The sequence below is a fragment of the Aspergillus udagawae genome, assembly GCF_001078395.1.
Source record: "Aspergillus udagawae IFM 46973 DNA, scaffold_5, whole genome shotgun sequence".
NCBI classification, from domain to species: Eukaryota; Fungi; Ascomycota; class Eurotiomycetes; order Eurotiales; family Aspergillaceae; genus Aspergillus; species Aspergillus udagawae.
Window position 1 is genome coordinate 1,080,495 of NW_025091268.1, and position 22,269 is coordinate 1,102,763.

A 22,269-nucleotide genomic window follows, 5' to 3' on the forward strand; every position below is an offset into this window, starting at 1 on the left:
AGGGGGTCTGCGTACCAACAGTAGCCGTTGAACAGCCGTGACGCGGCGGATCTCGAGCGGGCAACCTTGCGAGGAGTGACGTCGGTCCTTTCCTGGAGACCTTGGTTCTGACTGGATCTAGTTAGATGCCTAGGGCTGCAACCCTGTAAGCTGAGCTGACTCATCCACGTGACGTCGGGTCATCCCGCTATGGCGTCTATTTTTCGATCCGAGGTCACCAAACGATTTAATGCCTGAGGCAACAATTGCCAATGACAGCTACGGGATTGGTCTGTATGGTGTGCCGAAGCCAGACGTTACCACACCTCATCATTGTATCACTTCATTCCTGGCCCTCAGGATTGACTGCTCCCACGACCACAAAATCTCCACTCTTACGAGTTCAGCTCGGTAAAGCATCAGGTAAACAGTCTTGCCTCTATCTCCCGAGCCTTTTTGTAGCATTTTCCAGCCTCAATTGGGTCCTCGGCCGGCTATGTCCCGCCTATCCGAGCTTTCCAGACCTCATCACTAACCAAACATTGGAAAAAATTAGCTACCCCAGTCAACCATGCTATACAGAAACTCGGTTGCCCGCTCTGTGCTCAGGGCTATCTCGAGCTCCAATGCTTCGGTCGCCCGCTCGACTTTCTCCAACAATGTGTTCAAGGCTCATCTGACATCCTCCGCTCGTTTTCCCGCTCGCGCATCCAGCTTGGCCCTGGCTACCCGCAAGCCCGTTACCACTGCGCTTGTCCGCTATGCCTCCAGCGTCCCCGGCTCTACCAACGTCTCCAAGGTCAGTACTACTCATGTCGTGAGTTCTGTTCAATTGCTGATGTTTGTTTGCAGGAAGCCAAGGTTGCCGAGGAGGACCATGACATGATGGCGGGTATCAAGACCGAGGCGGTAAGTTCGTTTTCTTTGATATACTTCCGGCCTGGCATTCATGACGGGGGCCTGCCTTGCCTATGGTTATTTATTGAACATATTACTGAAACTTGGCGTTTGATGACCTTCAGAAAGTCATTAAGGACACTTTCAGCCTTGAGGGAACCCCCAAGGAGGCTATCTACCTCGGATTGGCTGGTGTCATCCCCTACCTCGCTACTTCCCTCGAGACTGTCTACCTTTCCTATGAGATCAACCGTGCTACCGCCACCGGCGATGGCCTCATTTTCTCCGGTCAGACTGCCGAGCTGATGCTTCACATGCTCGAGCCTATCCAGGTCGGCTATGGTGCTGTGGTGAGTTTGAATCCGTCTGGCTGTGCAACTCCCTATCTGACGCGAAGCGACCCTCAAGATCCTCTCTTTCCTTGGAGCTATTCACTGGGGTCTTGAATGGGCTGGATACGGTGGAAAGCATGGTTACAGGCGCTACGCTGCCGGTGTCATCGCCCCCGCCGTTGCCTGGCCCACCCTGCTGCTCCCCGTCGAATATGCATTGATCAGCCAGTTCCTCGCCTTCACCTTCCTGTACTACAATGACGCCCGCGCTGCTGCCCACGGCCGTGCTCCCCACTGGTACGGCATGTACCGCTTCGTCCTGACCTTCGTTGTCGGAGCCAGCATCGTGGCCAGCTTGATCGGCCGTGAGCAGATCGCCAACACCATTAGCACCGAGCACACGATCACCGACAAGATCAACGCTCTGCTCTTCCTGCAGAAGAAGGAGAAGGAGGAGGCTGATGCTCGCCGCCGCGCCGAGCTCGGCGAGGAGTCTGAGTAAACGATAGACCTGCAGGATACATGTGATACTCTGTGCATTTTGACATGCTCATAGCACATGGTATGACCTATGAAGGGGTGGGTGATATCCCGGGCTGCCTGTGGCAGCTCAATGTGACAGTAGGAAAGACGTCGCATTGTTTTGACCGAGTTTTTGTAGATTACATGCGAATTCAATGACCTGGCGGACGCTGGTGCTTTCTTTTGTTTAAATTTCGATTGGACTGTATATGAGCAGTTTAGACTTATTCGGTGGGTTTCTCGAAAATTGCTCGATTAAGCTGAAAGAGGGGTACGGAGAAGTAGCGTCACGACGGTTAGTCTGGAGAATTCAAAACCGTTCCATTTGATTGGTTCAATTAATCTAAAGGTACAGAGTAGAATAACCGTACCAGAAGGGATAGATAGGATAAAAGGTAGAGACTACCTTAGGTATGAATGAGTCGAAAAACTAGAGACATATTGCGTGATCAGTCGAAAAAGCTCGATGACGAGTTGCAGTTGCAATTGCAGGAAACAACAGCCTTGCAAGATCAGAACAGACTATCTCAAGTACTATGAAAGCCTCGGAACAAGAGTATAGTCTAGTCTGGTAACCTGCGAGGGGCGCAAGGGTCAATGATTCTATCTTGGCAAGGTTGGCAATCAGACCAACCCCCAAAGTCCAAAGCTAAGTGCGGAAGGTATGTCGGACTCGGCCCGCTTTACGAGAGAATTGCGATTCCGTCCCGTGAGTGCCTGACTGCCTGTAGGTCCCGTACTACCGTCCGTTTTGGCCAACTAGGCCGAACTGTGCGTCTGCTGCTAGTACAGTGCCAGTGCCAGCGCCAGCATCCTTCTCTTTTATTTCTTTTTGTCTATTTCTCTTTAAATTCAGTCTAGCACCCTGTTTTAACCCGGGTATCACGAGGCTATTTATGATGGACTGGACGATCTACCCTTGCAGTGTCAATAGTCAATGTGTTTGCGCAATCATCTAAAGGTGGAACAGGTCGTTTCTTGGCATTGGGTGTAGAATAATGATCCAAAGAGGCAAGAGAAAAAGAGAGAAAGTCGGAATAGCCGGTTAAATCTGGTTGAAGACGTCACAATCCGCCCACTATCTGGGCCATAACTACAGTTCTACTGGTAGTACCGTTAGGCCTGATCAACGTAATACTGTAGATGAGGGGCGTGCCATTAACCTCTTCTTTATCACCATATTTATGGCTAGATAGATATCTAAATATCTTGATGCCTGAGCCTCGTTCAGTTGCTCTGTGTTCAGATAAATCTTCCGGCTCTATAGACCAGGACTAAAATAGCCGAACCGAGTATCCGGATTTGACAAAAATTTCTCCATAAATCACAGCGCTGGACGAGCTGCCAGCGTGCCACCGTTCCTAGACCCTTCGCCGCCCGGGATATCACCCAAGCTTATTTGGATCTTCTCTGTCCAGAAGCAATCTAGATTCTACAACAGGGGATAAATGCCGATGTAAGGAATAAAGAGCGTGTCCAATAGGGGGATGCTATACTGGGTACGTAAATTCACAGACCAAGTAGCAAGGAATTATTAATGGAATTGGGGGTCTAGATCATATCATAGTATGGAGTAGTACAAGGTATATTCGGACGAGAAGAAAATTGAACATTGTCATGTGGCACATGTGCTTGATCGACAATGTATCTATAGGATGATAGCGGAGTACGCGAACAGGAGGGTCCCCTTCTGATCTCTCTGCAGGTTTTATGGTCGTTCTCGGAGTAAGGTAGACTGTCCTGGTAGTAAAGGGATGAGTTCCAGTCTTCCAGTTCCAGACTCCGTGTCTGGATCTGCATGTGTCTGCACGCTGCAGTCCAAGACTAGTCGCCCCAAATAATACAGAGAAGAGGCGCTGCCGGGTATAAAAGATGTACCTACCTCTCCGACTCTGAATGAATTGAGTTTGTAAATGAGCTTATTTTAATGACCCTAGAATTTTTGGCTTGACCGCTTGAGCAGTCGCTCGAAGATATATGGCTTTTGGGGTAGGCTGGATAGTGATGATACTATGGGACAAGTTCATGAAATTTACAAGACCGATGGGTCTGGATCGATGTCATGTGCAAGTCCGAAACTATTCTTAGCGGCTTTGATGGAGTCTTTGGCTGATTCCCAAAATGCGTCCAGAAGGTCTAGAGTTCCATATCGGATTTCGGGTACCTTGCCGATTCTGACCTGGAGCCTCTGAAGGTCTGTAACCACACCCAGGAAAATAATAGCATTCAGAGGTAGGAAACAAGCTAGACACTAAGGACAAAGAGTTCAAAATGAAAATAAAGACAAAATGCGGATAAGATAGGATTGGGACGAAGTAAGGGTGATAATAGCACTCTTAGTTACTACCAGTAGGGGTACAGGTACTGGACTAGATATTATTCTCTAAGAAAAGGGAAAGGTCAACGCTGACGAAGACAGATGGTCGTCTGATCAGAAAAAAAAACACTAGCTTAAAAAGATGCGAGTTAACAAGAGGCAAAGAATAGGATTTGTCCCCCACGCACCCACTTCTCCGCCATGAATGAATGGATGGACTTTCTCCTGCCTCTAATCCTAACGCCAGGCAGTCCCTACAGAGAAAACGTACAGATTGTTCTACTCTCTATATGGTACCTGATCTAGTCCTCTTCCTGTAAGCCTGAAGGTAGAGCACGGGCATGTAGAAAATAATTTTTAATCCTTCCTTCCTCCTCCCAAGAAAAGATCCACCCTCTTGGATAAAGAGTCTCCCACGTCCTGATGTGTGTTTATGGAACAATTGATTGATCTCTTCGTTCTTCTTCATATCCTCTCTTCTGTCTCTTCCTTCTACCTCTAATAACTACTACTAATCAGCACCTCTCTAATCCGAACTCCACCCCACATCCCGCCAAATAAACCACACTCAATTACCCAACCGGTGACCTCATCGTTCTCTTGTCCGGGTCCTGTCTGTCGCCAGTCAAACCGGATCCTCCAACTGACTCTCCATAATACCTTAATATTCCGACATCGACATCATCATCATCATCATCATAATTTAGAGCACCTACCGACCGAGGGGTAAAGAGGCACACAACAGGAAAGGCATCATCTTAAGATCCTCTTCTGCCTTATTCAGCACTCCACCCGAATCTCCTCCGATCTTCAACCACCGTCACCCCTCCTCTCCCCGCCCTGAGAGTCACCTATACGTCACTGAACCCAGTCTTGACTCTGCTCATTCAAAGTTGACCAAGAAGAGAGTCTTTCGCCCCCGCGTACCACGCACCGCCACCTCTCCTCATTTGTAGATTGAGATCGACCCTTTTTGCGTCTCCCAGCTCTCTCTTTCCCTATCATCCATCCTCTTCGCTGTCTTATAGATCCGGAGTTAGACCAGATTAGGGACTGTAAATTTTCCCACCAGTCCCGTTCCTACTACCACCACAACTACTGCTGCTACTACTACTGCACCAATCCCCAATCTCCTCAATCTCGCTTGCCATCTACCTTTCCACTGGTCACTTTAGGAAAGGAAGAAGACGACAGATTTATATACATCTCACTCTCGCTCTATATATAGCATCAACCCACTGCAACCGACACAATGAGGAACCCTTTCGATCTGACGGAGCTTGATAATGCCGTCGAAGAGCAACAACGTCCCATTGATATTTCCGCCTATCAATCGCATGACGGCAACCGCTCACTACTCCAAGATGAAAACCGTCGAGGCGACAACCTGAAAGACCGCTTTATTGGTGCCATCGATCAGGGTACTACGAGTTCACGATTTATCATCTTCGATTGCACAGGTGTTCCTGTGGCCAAGTATCAAACTGAATTTCGCCAGATCCACGAGCATTCAGGGTAAGTTCCATTCTGTCTTTGTGGCTAAGATATATACCTAATCACCTGCTCCGCTCTGTTTTCTTGCTACTTCGTGGATTGTAATTGACCATTCTCTTGTCCTCCCCTTTAGATGGCACGAACATGATCCCCTCGAACTGGTGGATTCCGTTTACACATGCATTGAAGAAGCGATGAAGACTTTCCTGGCTCTAGGCCACAGCAAATCAGACATTGAAGCCATTGGGATCACCAGTCAACGAGAGACAACACTTTGCTGGGATTGGGAAACTGGCGAACCGTTGCACAACGCGATCGCATGGCCTGATACCAGGACCAAGAATCTGGTTCGAGAGCTTAAAGGGCAAGAGGGGGCGGATGAGCTTCCGGGTATCTGCGGTCTACCTCTCTCCACATACCCTTCTTCCGTCTCACTAGTATGGCTTCTTCGCCATAGCCCCCAAGTTAAGCAGGCTTATGACGAAGGACGACTTGCTTTTGGAACTGTTGACTCTTGGCTTCTGTACAACCTCAACGGCGGGCCCGAAGCTGGTCGTCATGTCACTGATGTTACCAACGCATCCAGAACGATGTTCATGAATCTCGAAACCCTGGAATATGATGACAAACTGCTCAATTTCTTTGGTATCGACAAGAAGAAGATCAGGCTCCCCAAGATTCTTCCCTCGTCAGACCCTGATGGCTATGGATACGTCCGGTTTGGGCCTCTCGACGGAGTACCGATCACCAGTTGCTTGGGCGATCAGTCCGCAGCTTTGGTCGGTCACTGCGCCTTTACACCGGGCACAGCGAAGAACACATATGGTACCGGTTGCTTCTTGCTCTACAACGTCGGTGAGAAGCCCGTCATCTCCAAACACGGCTTGCTTGCCACCGTTGGCTTCCAGCTGGGTAAAAATCGAAAGCCGGTGTATGCCCTTGAAGGAAGCGTTGCCGTCGCCGGAAGTGGTATCTCCTTCCTCATGAACAACCTTGGATTCTTCCGTGATTCGCGCAAAGTCAGTGATCTTGCCGCCACTGTCCCCGACAGTGGAGGTTGCGTTTTTGTCACTGCCTTCAGCGGTCTGTTTGCTCCCTACTGGATTGACGATGCCAAGGGGACCATCTGTAAGTCCTTTGAACGCATTTTATCCTTGGACGAATTCGTCATGCTAACCCCCTACGAAGTTGGTATCACACAACACACACAGCGCGGACATATTGCTCGCGCGACCATGGAAGCGGCCTGCTTCCAGACAAAGGCCATTCTCGATGCCATGGCAAGGGACAGTGGACACAATCTGTCGGAATTGGCCGTGGACGGCGGTATGAGTAATTCCGATATTTGCATGCAGGTACGTCTCTGAAAGAAAGCTCTCCGCATCACGACGCCAGTGAAACTGACACTCATTTACTCGTATAGACACAAGCCGACATCATCCAAATTCCCGTCGAGCGCCCCGCCATGCACGAAACCACCGCGCTGGGCGCGGCCATCGCGGCCGGGTTTGCCATCGACGTCTGGAAGGAATTCAGTGAGCTCAAGAACATGAACCGCGCAAATCGCACCACCTTCACACCCCGCATCTCGCCCGCTCAGAGCGCACGGATGTACAAGCAATGGTCCAAGGCCGTTGAGATGTCCCGGGGCTGGCTGGACACGAGCGAGATCGAGTCCGAGGGCCAAGAGTGACGACATCTCTTCTAACATATATATCTTGTGATGATTGTGTGCAATGTGCTTGCGATTGAGCGTTTCCGTTTACATTTTCTTGGGGTAATGGTATTTTGGCATTGTTCTCTTGGTCGGTGGTCAGTAGGTCCATTTCTAGGGTGGAGGTCTAGGTCTCTTCTTGGATACCCGCTATCATCAGTATATACTCCTACACTACACCTATATAAACCGTATTCCTACGGATAACTCTGTATACATATCAATCAAAACGGAATCTCAGCGGCATCATTTCTGTGTCTTTGGTTGTCGTGTAGCCTTTTATGGGAGCTGATTTCAAGCAAGATGTAATTTCTATGGGCACAAGTTCAGAGTTCCAACTTTACACAACTTTATTGATATCGTATGAATATGTCAATAAGTATGTATATGCAATACAGTACACAGATCGCTCATTCTTAAACAGATAATCCACACCTCATATGCAACAATTGCTGTTTTGAGACTTCTTATCGAAAAGACGAGAAGCACCAAGAAGTCAGAGACGCGACCGAGGAGAGGAGAAAGAAAACATATGGAAAATAGGAATCGAGATACGGAGAACACGACAATTTGTTCAAAGTGCGCCGCCTAATTTTGGCAGAGAGTAGCTGGTGATGGACGGGATATGGAGAGTACAAAGTCATGAGGGAGAAGCCAATTATTTGGCTGTGGCCGACGGTTCCTCGGCCTGGGTGGATGGATGATTCAATTTTGCGGTCTGCAGAGCGTCGGGCAGCTTGAGCGGAGCCGATGGTACGGACGCCATCTTCTCCAGCTTCTCCCCCTTTAGAACCTTCTCCATCTCCTCCTTCGTCAGCGTCTCATACTCAATCAGTGCCTTGGTCAGAAGTTCCAGTTCGTGTCGCCGCTCGGTCAGAATTTTGGTGGCACGCAGCCGCGCTTCCTCGACCAATCGTCGCACTTCGGATTCGATTTCCTGCTTGGTTTCAGATGATAGACTATCATAGTTGGTCGACAGATCGACATTGCCAAGTTTCTTCGAGTAACCGAATCGGGTGATCAGCGTGAATGCGGTTTCAGTGGCTTGTTGAATATCCTGCAGACCATTAGTGATCGTGAACATCCTCTCAAAATTTGACGAACGGAACTTACCGCCGAAATACCACTTGTGACCTTGTCGGGACCGAAAACCAGCTCCTCCGCTGCTTTCCCGCCCATGGAGACGTCGATATCGGATAGATACTCGGTGTAGTTCCGGGAAACCATGTCCATCTCAGGTAGGAAGTGCGTCACTCCCAGCGCCATTCCGCGGGGAACAATAGTAATCTTGTACAATGGCGTAGACGAAGGAGAGAAATAAGCAACGAGAGCATGACCCGCCTCATGGTAGGCGGTCAGTAGCTTGTCCTTATCCTGGATGATTCTGCTACGAGCCTCTGCGCCCATCATAATCTTGTCCTTGGCCCAGTCGAGGTCCTTGGGTCCAACCTTGGCCGCCTTGTTTCTGCTAGCGTAAATGGCGGCCTGGTTAACCAGATTCTCCAGATCGGCGCCAGAGAAGCCGGGAGTACCGCGCGCAAGCACTGCAACGTCGACATCGGTGCTGATCTGAATGTGCTTCAAGTGGTGCTTCAATATATCCATCCGACCCCGAACATCCGGAAGATCGACGACCACCTTGCGATCGAATCTGCCAGGTCGTGTCAAAGCCTTGTCAAGCAGCTGGGGAAAGTTGGTTGCGGCGATGATGATGACTCCACTGGTCTGCGAGAATCCGTCGAGCTCCGTAAGCAATTGGTTCAAAGTCTGCTTCACATAAGCCGCATCTCTCTCATTTCGCTTGGCACCAATGGCGTCCAATTCGTCAATGAAGATGATGGCGGGCGACTTGTTCCGGGCTTGTGCAAACAGCTCACGAACACGCTTAGCGCCGACTCCGACATACACCTCATCGAATTCAGAGCCAGACATGTAGAAGAAGGGAACACCAGCTTCTCCAGCGACAGCACGGGCGAGCAAAGTCTTTCCCGTACCAGGAGGTCCCACAAGAAGCACGCCCTTTGGCAATTTGCCACCAAGAGAAGAGAATCGCTCCGGATTCAACAAGAATTCAACGAGTTCCTGGAGCTCTTCCTTGGCCTCATCGCATCCGTGTACATCGGAAAATCGGACGGTCTGCTGTTGAGGTTGAGCCTCATTGCTCTGCGGACCCTTGATATTCTTCAGGACGCCAGTTGTTTCGACAAGAATGGTGATCACGACAAGAGAGATGTAGGTGAGGAAGCCGAAAACGAGCAGAAATTTGACCCATCGAAAGACAGCGCTGCCCAGCGACTCTTCGACAACCACATGCAGAGGATTATCCTTAGCACCAGTACCGGATTGCTTTGTCGCCAGCCCAATCTGACTACCGTGATTCCGTGCTGCGACGGCCTGACCGATGGCCTGCAGCTGGTCAGGGTTGAGATGCTGGTTCTGACCTTGGATGGGTGCCGCCGCTGCTGAATCGGCGCCACCGACACGCTGCAACGCTTTCAAATAAATAGCTTCAGACAATGTATTACTCGCAAAGTGACCGCTGCGGTATCGTTCGACAACAATAGCAGGCATGTTCGCTCGGAGCAGTGCCTGATAGAAAGCGTTCTGTGCGTTGGCACTGCTTGGGTTGTTGTTCGCGGTCTTTTCCTTCTGCGCTAACAGACTGTGAGATGGGCCTCCAAACATGAACCGCTGCTGTTGGAGCTTCGAAAGACCGTTGGGTTTCGGAGCCTGGCGGGTCCGGTTCAGGGTGGCGGATAGCGTCGAATACGATCGAGCGGAATGAGACACAAGAGGACGGCGGGATACAGTCGCGGAACTCCAGAGCGAATCTTTCATGGCAATAGTAAGTATCCCAAAATGTATGGAAGTCAATAAAATCAGCCTACCTCTTAGAAAAGTCCGCGACAACCCATTTTGGACATGTCGCTGCATGACGTTCGACTTCAAAGCCTCAAGGGGGACTGTGTCCAGGCACTCAGGTAGCGAAATCCGGCCAGTTACCTAGCTTACTGTCAATAAGTCACTCGGGAAAGTCTTATGAGCGCAGTAGAAGCATACACTTGGTTCGTTTCCCCCAAGCGTCCGCTGGTGCAGTTGTCGGGTTGTAGGAGATGCGGTGGCCGTGCGTTGGATGCTAGTCCAAGGCGCATTTAATAGCTTTGACATAGATGGCCAAAGATCGGAAGTGACGGCCGCAAAGTTCTGTGAAAAGCCGAAAGTCAGAATAGATGCCATAGAGGCATAAGAACTGTAGGGGCCCATACAGGTCTTGAGACCGGGACTTGGAAAGCCATAGTTGTCTCGAGTCAGAGCGGCACTAGGCCGCAGCAATCGATTCGACCACGCAAAGAGTGGCAGGTACGAAGACAATATAGATAATAGCTTATTATTTGTTCGGGATGACTGCCATCGCCAACAAGATTCAAACGATGGCGAATGCGAGCTAAGATGAGGAATGAGGAGTAGTCCGTTCTCCGGCAGACTGTCGGCCAAGGATGCGGCGGCGAAATTCGTATGGACATTGCCACTTGCGGGTTGAACGGGCGGCCGTAGCTGGTGATTGTCACGTGGTATTATGCCTCAGGCAGAAACATACGTCCTTTATCTTAATTCGAACTTCCATAGTGATTTTCCTTTTCAAAGGCAATGGCTATAGACTAGGTATATAGGTTGTTTTCTCACCCACATTATTATTGGCACTGCTATCCAAGTAATCGAGGTGGTTGATTGAGGTCGGAAAACGAAGCATATGTACAGTGTTATACAACCTAAGATAAGTCGATCGTCTGCGATCCGTGGTTCTGATCTGTCAGACTTCGACATATGATTTACTGCCTTTTGCTCCTGTGCCTGTGATGGAACATTGCTCCTGGACATATCATGCTATTTCATCCTAGAGAACCAGGCCCGAAGCCATAGCAGCGGCTTCCTACAAGCCATTTCCCACGGATTTTATAAATATAGTGCGTGCGAGCCATGCTTGTTGATTATCCGTTTGTAGCGCCTCTCTCACACGAGCCCTATCAGCAATGTCGACAAAGCTCATTTTCCTCATGGGTGCTCCAACGCAGCAGAACCTCTGCTGGGATGAGGAGGAGTTGCTCGACAGCCCCATATTTCCCTTCTCTGGTCCAGATGTTGAAGTACAAGTGAACCAGCCTGTCTCAAAATCTCATGCTGTTAAATGGAGATTGTTACAGGATCCGAAGGTCCAAGAGCAAGAACGAGGAAACGCTTGGCCCGAAGCAGGCAGACATGCTATATTCTTGAGAACCCAAGATCTCACGACCTTAAATGGCATATCATCAATTTCGCCAGATAACTCAGCAATCTCTCAATTCTACGACCATTCCTTTGCAGTACACGAGACGTCCGAGATTTCTGTACCTGGAGCGCATCTGGGAGACTCTATGCAGGAGAGTGGCTTATCGGCCGACAGTACAGGAACATCCGTTGCATCGTCCAGTGACAGAGAAGCGCCAGAATTGGGTTCCCTAGCGATTCAAGGGTGTCTCAGTGACCTGAAGGATATCCCCAGCGCCACATATCTACAATCGATTGTGCCTCAGACAATGACAGTGAACCTGATTGTCGGTATCATCGCCATTCATCCTCCACGCCGCATAGTGACTCGGCAGTGGAAAAGGGAGCTGGACCTTGTGGAAGTGGTGGTGGGCGACGAGACAAGAACAGGATTCGGAGTTACCTTCTGGTTGCCCTTGGGTGATGAAACAAATGCCAATGGCCGATGCGACATCGAGGCTCAGAAGCTTCGAACGTCTTTGTCTAGTCTGCGACCCCGAGACATTGTTCTCCTGCGCATGGTAGGATTGAGCTCATTCCGAGAACGGGTATATGGGCAGAGTGTGGGCAGGGGGGTAACAAAGGTCGACCTGTTGCATCGCCAGCGGATTGACGCAACGGACGCAGGAGGCATTTACAGTGCAAGGCGCCTGCAAACCTTCAGAGACGATGAAACCAAGCATGGTGATCTGCAATTGATGAAGGTGTGCAAAGTGCGGGAGTGGATTCGTCTGTTTGTGGACCCTGCACCGGATCTAGTAGGCGGTGGGCCTCGTACGTCCAGCAAACATGGCCAGCCTCTGCCTCCAGACACGCAGGAGTAATTGTCAATTCTCGATGAAGCTGAAGGACTGCAAGTGTTAAAGTTGTGATAATGCAAGGACGAGAACAGAGTCTCCAGCACAAGGTTGACAACAGGTAGTCAACTCAACGCTGGATAACGATATATATATCTTAGCTATGTTTCTCTGGGTTAAACAAACATTTTAACGGTAGTAATTGACTGATACGAAGCATGGCAGATGATCGATCGTGGTATCCAGTTAGGAAAAGATCCCCAAGGACCTGAAAGTAGCTTGAAATGAAGGAAGTATTCGCATGTAACCCAAGTGCATCAATATACATTGTTCAGGGGTGTCATATTGTCCAGGTGTCTTGCCCGATGCGGTTACCCCGATTATCGCAGTTCCTCATCCACATTGTACATCCAGACATAACGCAAATGCGATAAAAGTTGGAAACCTCATATAGATTCAGTTCAGAGTCATACTGTAGCTACTCATTATTCTTCATTACTAACATTGTTATTCAAACCCATATGGAACGGTCATTTGCATCCTGGATATGCAGGAAAGAATCCTATTAATATAAACCAAATAATATCAAGGGGCATTGGGGTTGCTCCACCTAGCACCTGATCCAGTGGTTCTGGGCCTTTCCTAAGATTATATCCCCCTTTAAACTCGCCCGTCTTAAGATGAGATACATCTCGAATCGAACCTACGGAGTACGGAGTAGAATACCTGATTTGCTACAGGCTGCAAGTGGCGTCCTGGCTGAAAACGTGCAACTGCCCGCCATGACCGTACCAGTTGTTCAAGGTAAGGTGGCATTGACTGATTCAGGTGGAATCGCCAATTAGCGGGTCAAAGTACGGAGCAAGTACCTTACTGTTCCATAACCCATTTCTTAGTGTGGTGGTCCCATAGACTGGGCTAACCATTGGAACCTGTCGTCGTACGCAGAACTGCTTTAGTGGTAGTGCCCCTGCTCATAATTGGGAACATCATGTTATGCTATCCTTAGTTAGTTGTTATTCTAGGTTATTATTAAGGAAGAAACAACGCCAGGTGTTCGTTCCTGTAACTTGAGCTTCTGCTTCTCGACTCTTTTCTATAATAGTATTATTTTCTTTCTCTATCTACACATCTTCTATCTTTTTGATCCGCCTTGCAACCTCAAGAATCGGCATTGAATCGGTTCTTAACTGTCGTCGACTTTGCTTCTGACATTCGTTGTTCGCGGGACCTCCTTTTTCCCTTTTTCTCTTTTCCCTCTCCGCAAGCCCCTCGTCCTCTCCTGACACTTGTCGCAAAGCCAAAACACATATACCTCTACCAGCTTCTAATATTTCTCTTTTGACCTATCTTCCTTACATTATCTAATCAATCATCACCATGAAGGGTACGAATTTCTCCATTTGCAATCAAGTGCCAATGCGTTCATTCTGATTAACCTTTCGATTGTAGCTCTCATTCTTGTTGGGGGGTTCGGTACCCGTCTGCGCCCTTTGGTGAGTGTCTCTCCCCCGCAGTTGAAGCTTGTGTCTGTCTGTTATTTTGAATTGATGCTAACATACTTGTCTTTCAATGCTAGACTCTGACTCTTCCCAAACCCCTGGTGGAATTTGGAAACCGCCCGATGATCCTTCACCAGGTCGAGAGCTTGGCTGCTGCTGGTGTCACAGATATTGTTCTGGCCGTCAACTACCGTCCGGATGTCATGGTCTCGGCCCTCAAGAAGGTACACCGATCTCTTCTCTTCCGTCAGCTTAAACACGTTCCTAATTTTGTGATTTTCGTCTGCAGTATGAGGAACAATACAACGTCAGAATCGAGTTCTCCGTCGAGTCCGAACCCCTCGGTACCGCTGGTCCCCTGAAGCTGGCAGAGAAGATTTTGGGCAAGGACGACTCTCCCTTCTTCGTCCTCAACTCCGATATCATCTGTGATTACCCCTTCCAGCAGCTCGCGGAGTTCCACAAGAAACATGGTGACGAGGGCACCATTGTTGTTACCAAGGTCGACGAGCCCTCGAAGTACGGTGTCGTTGTTCACAAGCCCAACCACCCCTCTCGCATTGATCGCTTCGTCGAAAAGCCCGTCGAGTTCGTTGGTAACCGCATTAACGCCGGTATCTACATCCTCAACCCCAGTGTTCTCAAGCGCATTGACCTGCGTCCCACCTCCATCGAACAGGAGACATTCCCCGCCATCTGCAGTGACGGTCAGCTCCACTCCTTTGATCTCGAAGGTTTCTGGATGGATGTAGGTCAGCCCAAAGATTTCCTGACGGGCACCTGCCTCTACCTCACCTCGCTCGCGAAGCGGAACTCCAAGCTACTGGCTCCCAACAGCGAGCCCTATGTCTATGGCGGCAACGTCATGGTTGATCCCTCGGCCAAGATCGGCAAGAACTGTCGCATTGGCCCCAATGTAGTCATTGGTCCCAATGTTGTGGTTGGCGATGGCGTGCGTCTGCAACGCTGTGTGCTCCTGGAGAACAGCAAGGTCAAGGACCATGCTTGGGTCAAGTCGACTATTGTCGGCTGGAACAGCTCTGTTGGCAAGTGGGCTCGTTTGGAGAATGTCACCGTCTTGGGTGACGATGTCACTATTGCGGACGAGGTGTACGTCAATGGTGGCTCTATTCTGCCCCACAAGAGCATCAAGCAGAACATCGATGGTATGTTTCCTCGCTCGCCTTTTACAAACGTTACGAATTGCGAAGACTAACGCATTGCACAGTTCCCGCCATTATCATGTGATCTTCTCCTCCTTCTAATGCCGACATGTCCTAATTTACCTCGATCTTCATTGATTCTACCTACCTCGCGATCACCCAGATGCATATAACCGGAGTCGTTGTTGTGGTTGTCATTTTCTTCGATTCTATTCCAGCGCGACTGAAGTGTGGCTCCTCGGTCGGCCGAGTCTGGTGCAAGTCTTTGGGTACAATAATTTACGCCTCGTCTCCACTCAGCTTTTCCTCGCACCAGGCACAGAACAGTGCAGCAACCTTCACGTCTTCCTTTGCTTCTTTCCTACCCCGTAGCTCAGCACTCCCATAGCCTTGACGGTGAAGGCGTGTCTCTGCGTCGGCATCTTCCTTTTTTGTTTCTGTTAGAGCCCTTTAGTCATCTTTCCCCTCGACTGACTTTTATCTTCATCGGTTTCTGCCAACCTGTCTTCTCTGGAGAACGGCGCCGTTCGACGATATAATCTTCACAGTTCGTCCAGCTCGAAGCTGTCCCTTGCTGTGTTTCTCTTCTTGTGGATTATGTGCTTTCCGTTCTCTCGCGTGCTCCGCTTGTGCTTTCTCGGGGGATGGTGGGCAAAAGGAATAATACTACACCTGATTTAATGATAAACGTGGACATGGGGTTTCTTGGAATGTAAATAGTGAAGGCAGATATAAAAGGTGATAACTGTTCCCGAAGTATGTGTTTATGGATACAGAGTAAAGCCCTTATCGACGACACCTGGTAGGTCTCAGAATAACCACGCTGAGAGGCGGGCATGTACAATTACACATTAAGCAAGCTATAGACCCGAAAAAGTACAAGAGGGCCCTTATGGAAACAGGGTGTTAGAACGCTGGTCAGGCCTGGGATCCAGCCTGGGCCTCAGCTTCGTCGAGAAGCCCGTCCCATTGAATCCTCAACTCCTCCATACGCTGCCAGCATTTCCTGCCCAGATCTTCATACTGCAGTCTCTCTTCCGCAGTGAGATCGGCCGCGCCCCTCTTCCGGCGACGACACCGGTCACCGTCCAGGACGGCCGGCCCAACCACACCACCATACCCCCACCCATCGACTTCGGTGCATACCGGCCGGTCCTGGCCGAGACGGTTACAGGAGGAGCCCCATTTCACTCGCCCGCCGCCGTTGCGCCGGTACGGCGCTTCGGCGTCGTCGAGGACGGCCTGAGCGGACAGGGCGAGCCAGACGGGGGCACAGGCGCCGGCGAAGGTGGAGATCGTGTGCCAGGGGGATCCGAGGAGGCGGGCTAGCCAGAATGCCGCGAGCATGGAGTAGAAGAGTGGCCAGGAGAGCGGGAGGATGCCTGTGCCGCAGATGCCGGGGTGGGTGAGGAACATGTTTGGGTGCGGGAGTTCTTGCTCTGCTTCTTTGTGGTGTTCTGGCTGCTCGTCGATCGAGTAGAAGCTCTTAACCCAGGGTGCTGTACTGGGGAGATCCGATGTCAGAGCCAGGATGTCGGTTAAAGCCTTTGAGGACTCGTAGGGGGCCAGGGTCCGGAGGCCCTGGATGTCGTCGTCGTCGAGGTGTTTCACCGTCGCCTCGAGACTGGAGACCCAGATGACGCGGCCGGGCCCGTGGAGCTGGTCAGAGTGTCGCAGCAGCGACATCACATTGTGTGCTAGCATGTAGTGGCCGAAGACGTTCGCGCAGAAGACCGCGCCCAGGCGCGGTTCCTTGTCGTCGCCCAGCGCGGTCTGGGGATCCGTCACCATTCCCGCGGGCGCGATCTTGAACGATGGCCAGGAGACTTCGTGCACCAGGTCTGTCATGACGCCCCAGATTGCCTTGGGCCAGTTGATGCCCGTCCATCCGCCCAGGCCGGCGTTCAGCACGATCGCATCGAGTTTGGGGAGGGTCTGGTTCAGTCGGCGGGAGAGGGCGCGGACGGAGACGAGGTTCGACAGGTCGACGTTCTCGGGCACAAAGGTGACTCGGGCTGATGCTGCGGCGGAAGCAGAGGCAGAGGCGCCGCGAAGGTGATCCTGTAGGCGAAGGAGAGTGTCATTTCCCTTCTTGGTGCTCCGCGTGGTGAAAATAACGGTCAGAGACTGGTCGGGATGTCGGTGAGATTTCAAGAATTCATCCACCAGTCGACAGCAGATTGAGAAACCAAGGCCACTGTAATGAGAGAATTGCAACCAAGGGAAGGAACAATACGTCAGGAAACGATGAATTATGGGTATGCGATGGTAAAGTCACCACCTTGGGGGAGGGAGGACGCGGAGAAATGAACAATACCTGTTGGCACCGGTTACCAAGACAAAGACCTTGTCTTGCAGGTCATTTGGGGTATCCCTGTCAGACATGTAGTCAGATCCTCCAGGCGCGAGTATCTGTGCGGTCGCGGCTTGTCAATTGAGTTGCTGTTGTTGTAGCCGATGTGATTATCAAAGCTGCCCCATTTCAAAGATAGACCGACAAAACTAGAAAATTGTTTATCGCTTTTCTCCCGCTCGACGACGTCATGTGATCGTGATCCATTGGGACTGTTTGGTATTCACCTTCACTTTTTGTTTCATACTCATCACTCAAATAATCGGAAATCGTAACTTCATACATCATTTTGCAAGTACCATTCATTAAAGTTGGTATACGAGCATAGCTGATGACTCTACACGGAGATGCATGTCTAAAAGCCCATAGCGCATCGCAAGCATGAGCTCGATAAAAGCACAAATCCAGCAAACTTCTGCACTGGCACCTGGCTATGCCTACTTTTGAGGGACGAATCGTGGTAGATGTAAGTCAGGTGGACAACTGCAAAGGCTTCCCGTCCCGTTGTGACATCCTATCCCCAGGGTGTCACGAGCAACTCGACGAAGGGTGTGCACCCATGGCGTTCGGTGCCAACTACCATTGATTCCATCGATTGGTTGAAAGACGAGCCTGTCGCTTGAGAACACCTCGACTCGATCCATCGAGGTAAGCATAAGTGAACAAAGTGACAGCGTCTGGACTCAGTTGAGGGACGCTTGATCTTGAGAGACCCCGGGAGACTCGTATTTGCCAGCCAGCCTCAATATAAGTAAGAACCAACCAGAAGTTGTTACGCAATCTTAACACACTGGGGTGTGCTCACGACATAATAACATCCATTAACCCTAATATGTGCGGGTAACACCTCAATCCATGGAGTCATCAAGGGGTTGAAGTGCTGCGTCGTCTCAATGATGTGTAGCGATAACAATCCCTGTTGTGCACCCGGTGAGTACAGTTGATATGCGACATTTTGCAAGTTTCGTCTCAATCAGGAATTCATTAGTTTGTTTCCCAGAATTTTCGACTCGTAAGTTATGAGATCATGTCTCATAAAACGAAGCGGATTGGAGGCAATTGGCTCACACGCAGAGTTGCATTGAAGCAATACAGTGTATGGAGCAGCCATCGAATGAAAGCGGATCGGCCGCCTCTTCCGAGGTCCCTATCAGGAAAATGCTTGTGAAGCCATGTTCGCTCAATCCGACCGTTCTGGTCCCTAATAGTGGGGTTTCTTGATAGGTTCCCTGTCGAGCGGCAAGACGGCGATGCGATGGACAACATTATAGTTAAGGTGACATCGCCTAGAACCTGCATGCATAAATTTAGAAATTTCCATCAATCGGTCAGCCGAAAGTGGTAGTGTCTTAGTTCAACGGGTAAATGGAATGATCTCCGGAGGGCAAGGGAACGAAAAATCTGTCGAGATCCCAGGGCGATGCGGCCGTTTTACCGGGGTGGGAAACTGTGCGACTTGGAGCAGGGAAGGTCGATATATGGTATGATATCATGTTCTGCATTTCTCTCGCACCAGAAAGTTCAAGCAATTGAAGGCGAATGATCATCAGGTTCCGGCCCAAATCGAGAAATATCCTCTCGCCAAGCCGTGACGGTACAACTACAATCAATGTCAAACCTTAGGATAAATGCGAACCCTCAAATCAACTGTTATGCTTACTTCGGATTGATTCTGGACTGTGATATCCAAGATTTCAGCCGAACCGTCCAGCGCAATCAAGGATTGTCATCAATCTCCAGTCTCCATTCAGCGTTCAGACGACATGGCCTCGGAAGTAAGTCCCGTGTTGCGGTTCAGGAGAGCGATTGAGTTGAGCAAATTTGGATGTGGCTGGACATGGCGATGTTAATGAAGAGAACCGGCGCGGAGACGACCAAGAAGGTACTTCTAGTGTGAGAGACGGGACGCCTAACCGCCTAGCCTGCTGGCGTAGTCTTCTCTAGCACAATTGAATTCGAATCGGACGGCAGCCATCCGTTTTCCGTTCGAAGTCTGTCATATAGAAAACCCCGTGTTCGCGAACTTACGAGCAAGTCCATGGGGAAGCTAGAGAGGATCAGGTGGTCCCTCTGGGATCCGACAGGTTGGAAGCGAAGCGTATCTGTACAACACAGCACAGCCGTATCCCGCGAGAATTCCTCGTCAGCATCAGGACCTTTGCTATGGACGCTCGGAGTACTCCGTACTTTTTCCAAAAATGAACTCTGAGTAGTGGTAGATACACTGCTGATACTTCAGTCCCCAACCATACATATGTACACGGCCTGACCTCCTCCTTTTGAGTTTTCGTTTTTCAACTGAGATCCAGCCACCAACAGGCAAGTAGTATGATGTTTATTGGACAAGAGACGCCAATACGGCAAGCGAATGGACAGCAGACACATTAACAACATGTGGCGCTGCTGATGTGACTAACTTGGCTGAAATATATTTTCAGCCTCAGTTCGCGTCTTGACTCGTGAAATCCTAAGGGCGCTTCCATACTGGTCCGCTCGCCAAAGTCGGAGGATTACCACCCCCGTTTTGACTGATATCTTCAAAGAACCTTGGAAGAATACTACAGTACTTGGAGTAGTACTTGCAAGTTAGACCAACCCTGCCTGCAAGGGGGGCAAGACGCCTTCGAATCGGCGGTTTCGCTAACTGGATAGGTTGCGTGCTCGCTTATCCAGACGCCTCACCGACACTTGGGAAAATGTTCCGAACGCAGATCATCAAAACAGCACCTGAAGTAGTAGTTTATCTCTATTATCAATTAATTAGAAAGGCTGGTGCAACTGTAACCCTGTACCTGTTTGGACGAAGAAGGTTGGATCCGTTGGAAGAAATTCAAGTCTCTTTCGCTTCGGCTCAGCTCCCAATTAACATCTCAGTGGCTGCTCTGAGCCTGTGATAGAGAACTGGAGAAGTTGCCCAACAGGAAAGGCCGAGCCGAGCCGGTCGTCTTTGTGTGACGGTGGCCTAGATAAATATAACATAATCCACTAGAGGCAGTGCATAAGTCTATAAGATCCATGCAAGTCGGAGATTTTCATACGCTGGCAAGGATGTCGAGTAGTGCGATGCACGGCTAGTGTAGCAATGCATGTTTCGCATCGTTGAGACAAAGAGGGGGAAGTGCTTCGTTAGTATCTTCCTTCGGCATCGTACTACTAGCGGATAATCCATGCATCCCAACATTAGACGGCCTGGGGAGACGCAGAGAAGCTGCTGTGTCCCAGGAATTTTGTGTGGCCATTCAGGACCTTTAATATTTAGCCACATCCTTATTGGAGGGCAGGGGAAGAGCAAGTGGCCAAATACAGTACATGCTCCGTACCCAACGGCCTGGTTTCTATCAATTGGCTGTCGACGCAAGGGGTCCGTAAGCCATTAAATGTCTCAATGCACGCTTGTGAAACAGGAGTACATACTAATATCTAGTTTCGCCTAGGACCAAAGCCCTTTAGTGCATTTCCATGGCAGAAAGTGGATGATCATGGAGGGTATCTTTGATTCTCGGTTCTCGGATCGACCTTTCAAGGACAAATTGACGGGAAGGGAGGACTTTGACGATTGTGGCTGCAGCGACAAGTCGTCCTGTACAGTTAAGTTGGTAGTGTGTGTCAAGCTAGAGATTGCAAAAATGCGGGGTATCGTTATACTTTCCTGTTTATTGCTTCGACGTTCAGCCCGCTTTCATATGAATGAAGATGGCCGACTGTTCCATAAGACGAGTGGCATAAGCGAAAGAACAGAGCTCCCGTTTGATCATAAAGTACCACTCTAGTTCTGACGGCCATTGGCCCAGACAGAACCATCGAACAGATGCATAAGAAACCTATCTTGCAACATGAAAATTCCGATCTCCATTGTTACTGCCGCATCGTCCAGACTAGATGAGGTAGTTGTGGAACGACATCTCTCTTTAGATCATCCGTGACGTAGACTGGTGAACCTCTTCCTCGGCATTTATTAAGCGAGCAATGACTCTCCCCATGTCCTTAGGCACTTATCAAGCCTCCTAATCGCGAAGCTATTTGCATTGGAACCAATCAGAAGCAGTCATGTTTCGAGTGGTCTTTTGCTCTTTCAGCCCCATGAAATCACGACGTAGAGATCAGCGCCCTACGTAGACTTGCAGCGTGAGCACGATGCATCCATGCCAATGCTTCCATCTCATTGACGGGTTCCGCGTCAGAGTTCGCAAACGATTTTAAGCGCAACGATTTGTAACACAGATAAGCTGTGGCACAGCACTATATCGCGCCACTTTAGAGTATTATGGGCTCTTAGTAGGATAGCTAGTGGTGGGTTTGGGTGGGGGACGGATGGGGGCTGCAAGTCAATCGGATTCCCAGAGGGAATTGAACGGCGCAATTTGTCTTGTGAGGATAAGGGAAAGGGGATAAACGTGCACTATCTACCCAAGAGTAGAGGCCAGTAAGCATCCTTCATTGAGGATAAGGCATGCTTGCATTTGTCGTGAGATTGTTCCTCGTTGAAGCCTCACACATGGTGTCTGAGAAGCTTGCAGTGAGCATACCCCAAACTGATGTTGACCTCCGACTAATCAGTGCCGCTTGGAAATAATTTCCATTAGTCTACGTTTTGAAACAAGGCAGGAGCATTAAGAAGAAAAAGAAAATATCCTCATCACGATAGCATGACCAGGGAGGGATCTACAGAGTACCTAACAAACGACATTTCGTACAACTTAACTAACTCTGTGGCTAGTTGTAAGGGATCACTTTTCACTTCCCGAATATCCAGACACTGAGCAAATTGACTGCAACTACACCAGAGTCAATTCAAAATTCGTAAGTACGCATTAGATACGCAGTACGCGTGGAATAAAGTAGTAGAAATTCTATTCGACTGGCGGTGGTGATCTGTCACTTTTCAACCTCCAAG

General features: G+C 49.8%; 6 protein-coding genes across 6 annotated transcripts; 4 read left to right on the top strand and 2 right to left on the bottom strand.

Moving 5' to 3' along the window:
- Positions 1-550: 550 nt before the first annotated feature.
- Aud_007196 (DUF3429 domain-containing protein) lies at positions 551-1,710 on the top strand (the record flags this gene model as incomplete). The annotated part of the gene is made up of 4 exons (XM_043292089.1): positions 551-778; positions 832-888; positions 1,002-1,226; positions 1,285-1,710. 4 exons carry the CDS (start codon positions 551-553, stop codon positions 1,708-1,710), a joined length of 936 nt encoding a protein of 311 aa, XP_043148024.1.
- Positions 1,711-5,299: 3,589 nt separating this feature from the next.
- Aud_007197 (glycerol kinase) lies at positions 5,300-7,234 on the top strand (the record flags this gene model as incomplete). Its single annotated transcript, XM_043292090.1, has 4 exons — positions 5,300-5,562; positions 5,675-6,669; positions 6,730-6,896; positions 6,965-7,234. 4 exons carry the CDS (start codon positions 5,300-5,302, stop codon positions 7,232-7,234), a joined length of 1,695 nt encoding a protein of 564 aa, XP_043148025.1.
- A 679-nt stretch (positions 7,235-7,913) lies between these two features.
- Aud_007198 (i-AAA protease YME1) lies at positions 7,914-10,551 on the bottom strand (the record flags this gene model as incomplete). The annotated part of the gene is made up of 5 exons (XM_043292091.1): positions 7,914-8,312; positions 8,369-10,086; positions 10,144-10,258; positions 10,316-10,459; positions 10,522-10,551. The coding sequence occupies 5 exons, from the start codon at positions 10,549-10,551 to the stop codon at positions 7,914-7,916; spliced, it is 2,406 nt and encodes an 801-aa protein (XP_043148026.1).
- A 735-nt stretch (positions 10,552-11,286) lies between these two features.
- Positions 11,287-12,384, top strand: Aud_007199 (uncharacterized protein; the record flags this gene model as incomplete). Its single annotated transcript, XM_043292092.1, has 1 exon — positions 11,287-12,384. One exon carries the CDS (start codon positions 11,287-11,289, stop codon positions 12,382-12,384), a length of 1,098 nt encoding a protein of 365 aa, XP_043148027.1.
- A 1,353-nt stretch (positions 12,385-13,737) lies between these two features.
- On the top strand, positions 13,738-15,107 carry Aud_007200 (mannose-1-phosphate guanyltransferase; the record flags this gene model as incomplete). The annotated part of the gene is made up of 5 exons (XM_043292093.1): positions 13,738-13,744; positions 13,810-13,853; positions 13,937-14,083; positions 14,149-15,025; positions 15,088-15,107. 5 exons carry the CDS (start codon positions 13,738-13,740, stop codon positions 15,105-15,107), a joined length of 1,095 nt encoding a protein of 364 aa, XP_043148028.1.
- Positions 15,108-15,940: 833 nt separating this feature from the next.
- Positions 15,941-17,407, bottom strand: Aud_007201 (3-keto-steroid reductase; the record flags this gene model as incomplete). The annotated part of the gene is made up of 2 exons (XM_043292094.1): positions 15,941-17,219; positions 17,340-17,407. 2 exons carry the CDS (start codon positions 17,405-17,407, stop codon positions 15,941-15,943), a joined length of 1,347 nt encoding a protein of 448 aa, XP_043148029.1.
- Positions 17,408-22,269: the final 4,862 nt, after the last annotated feature.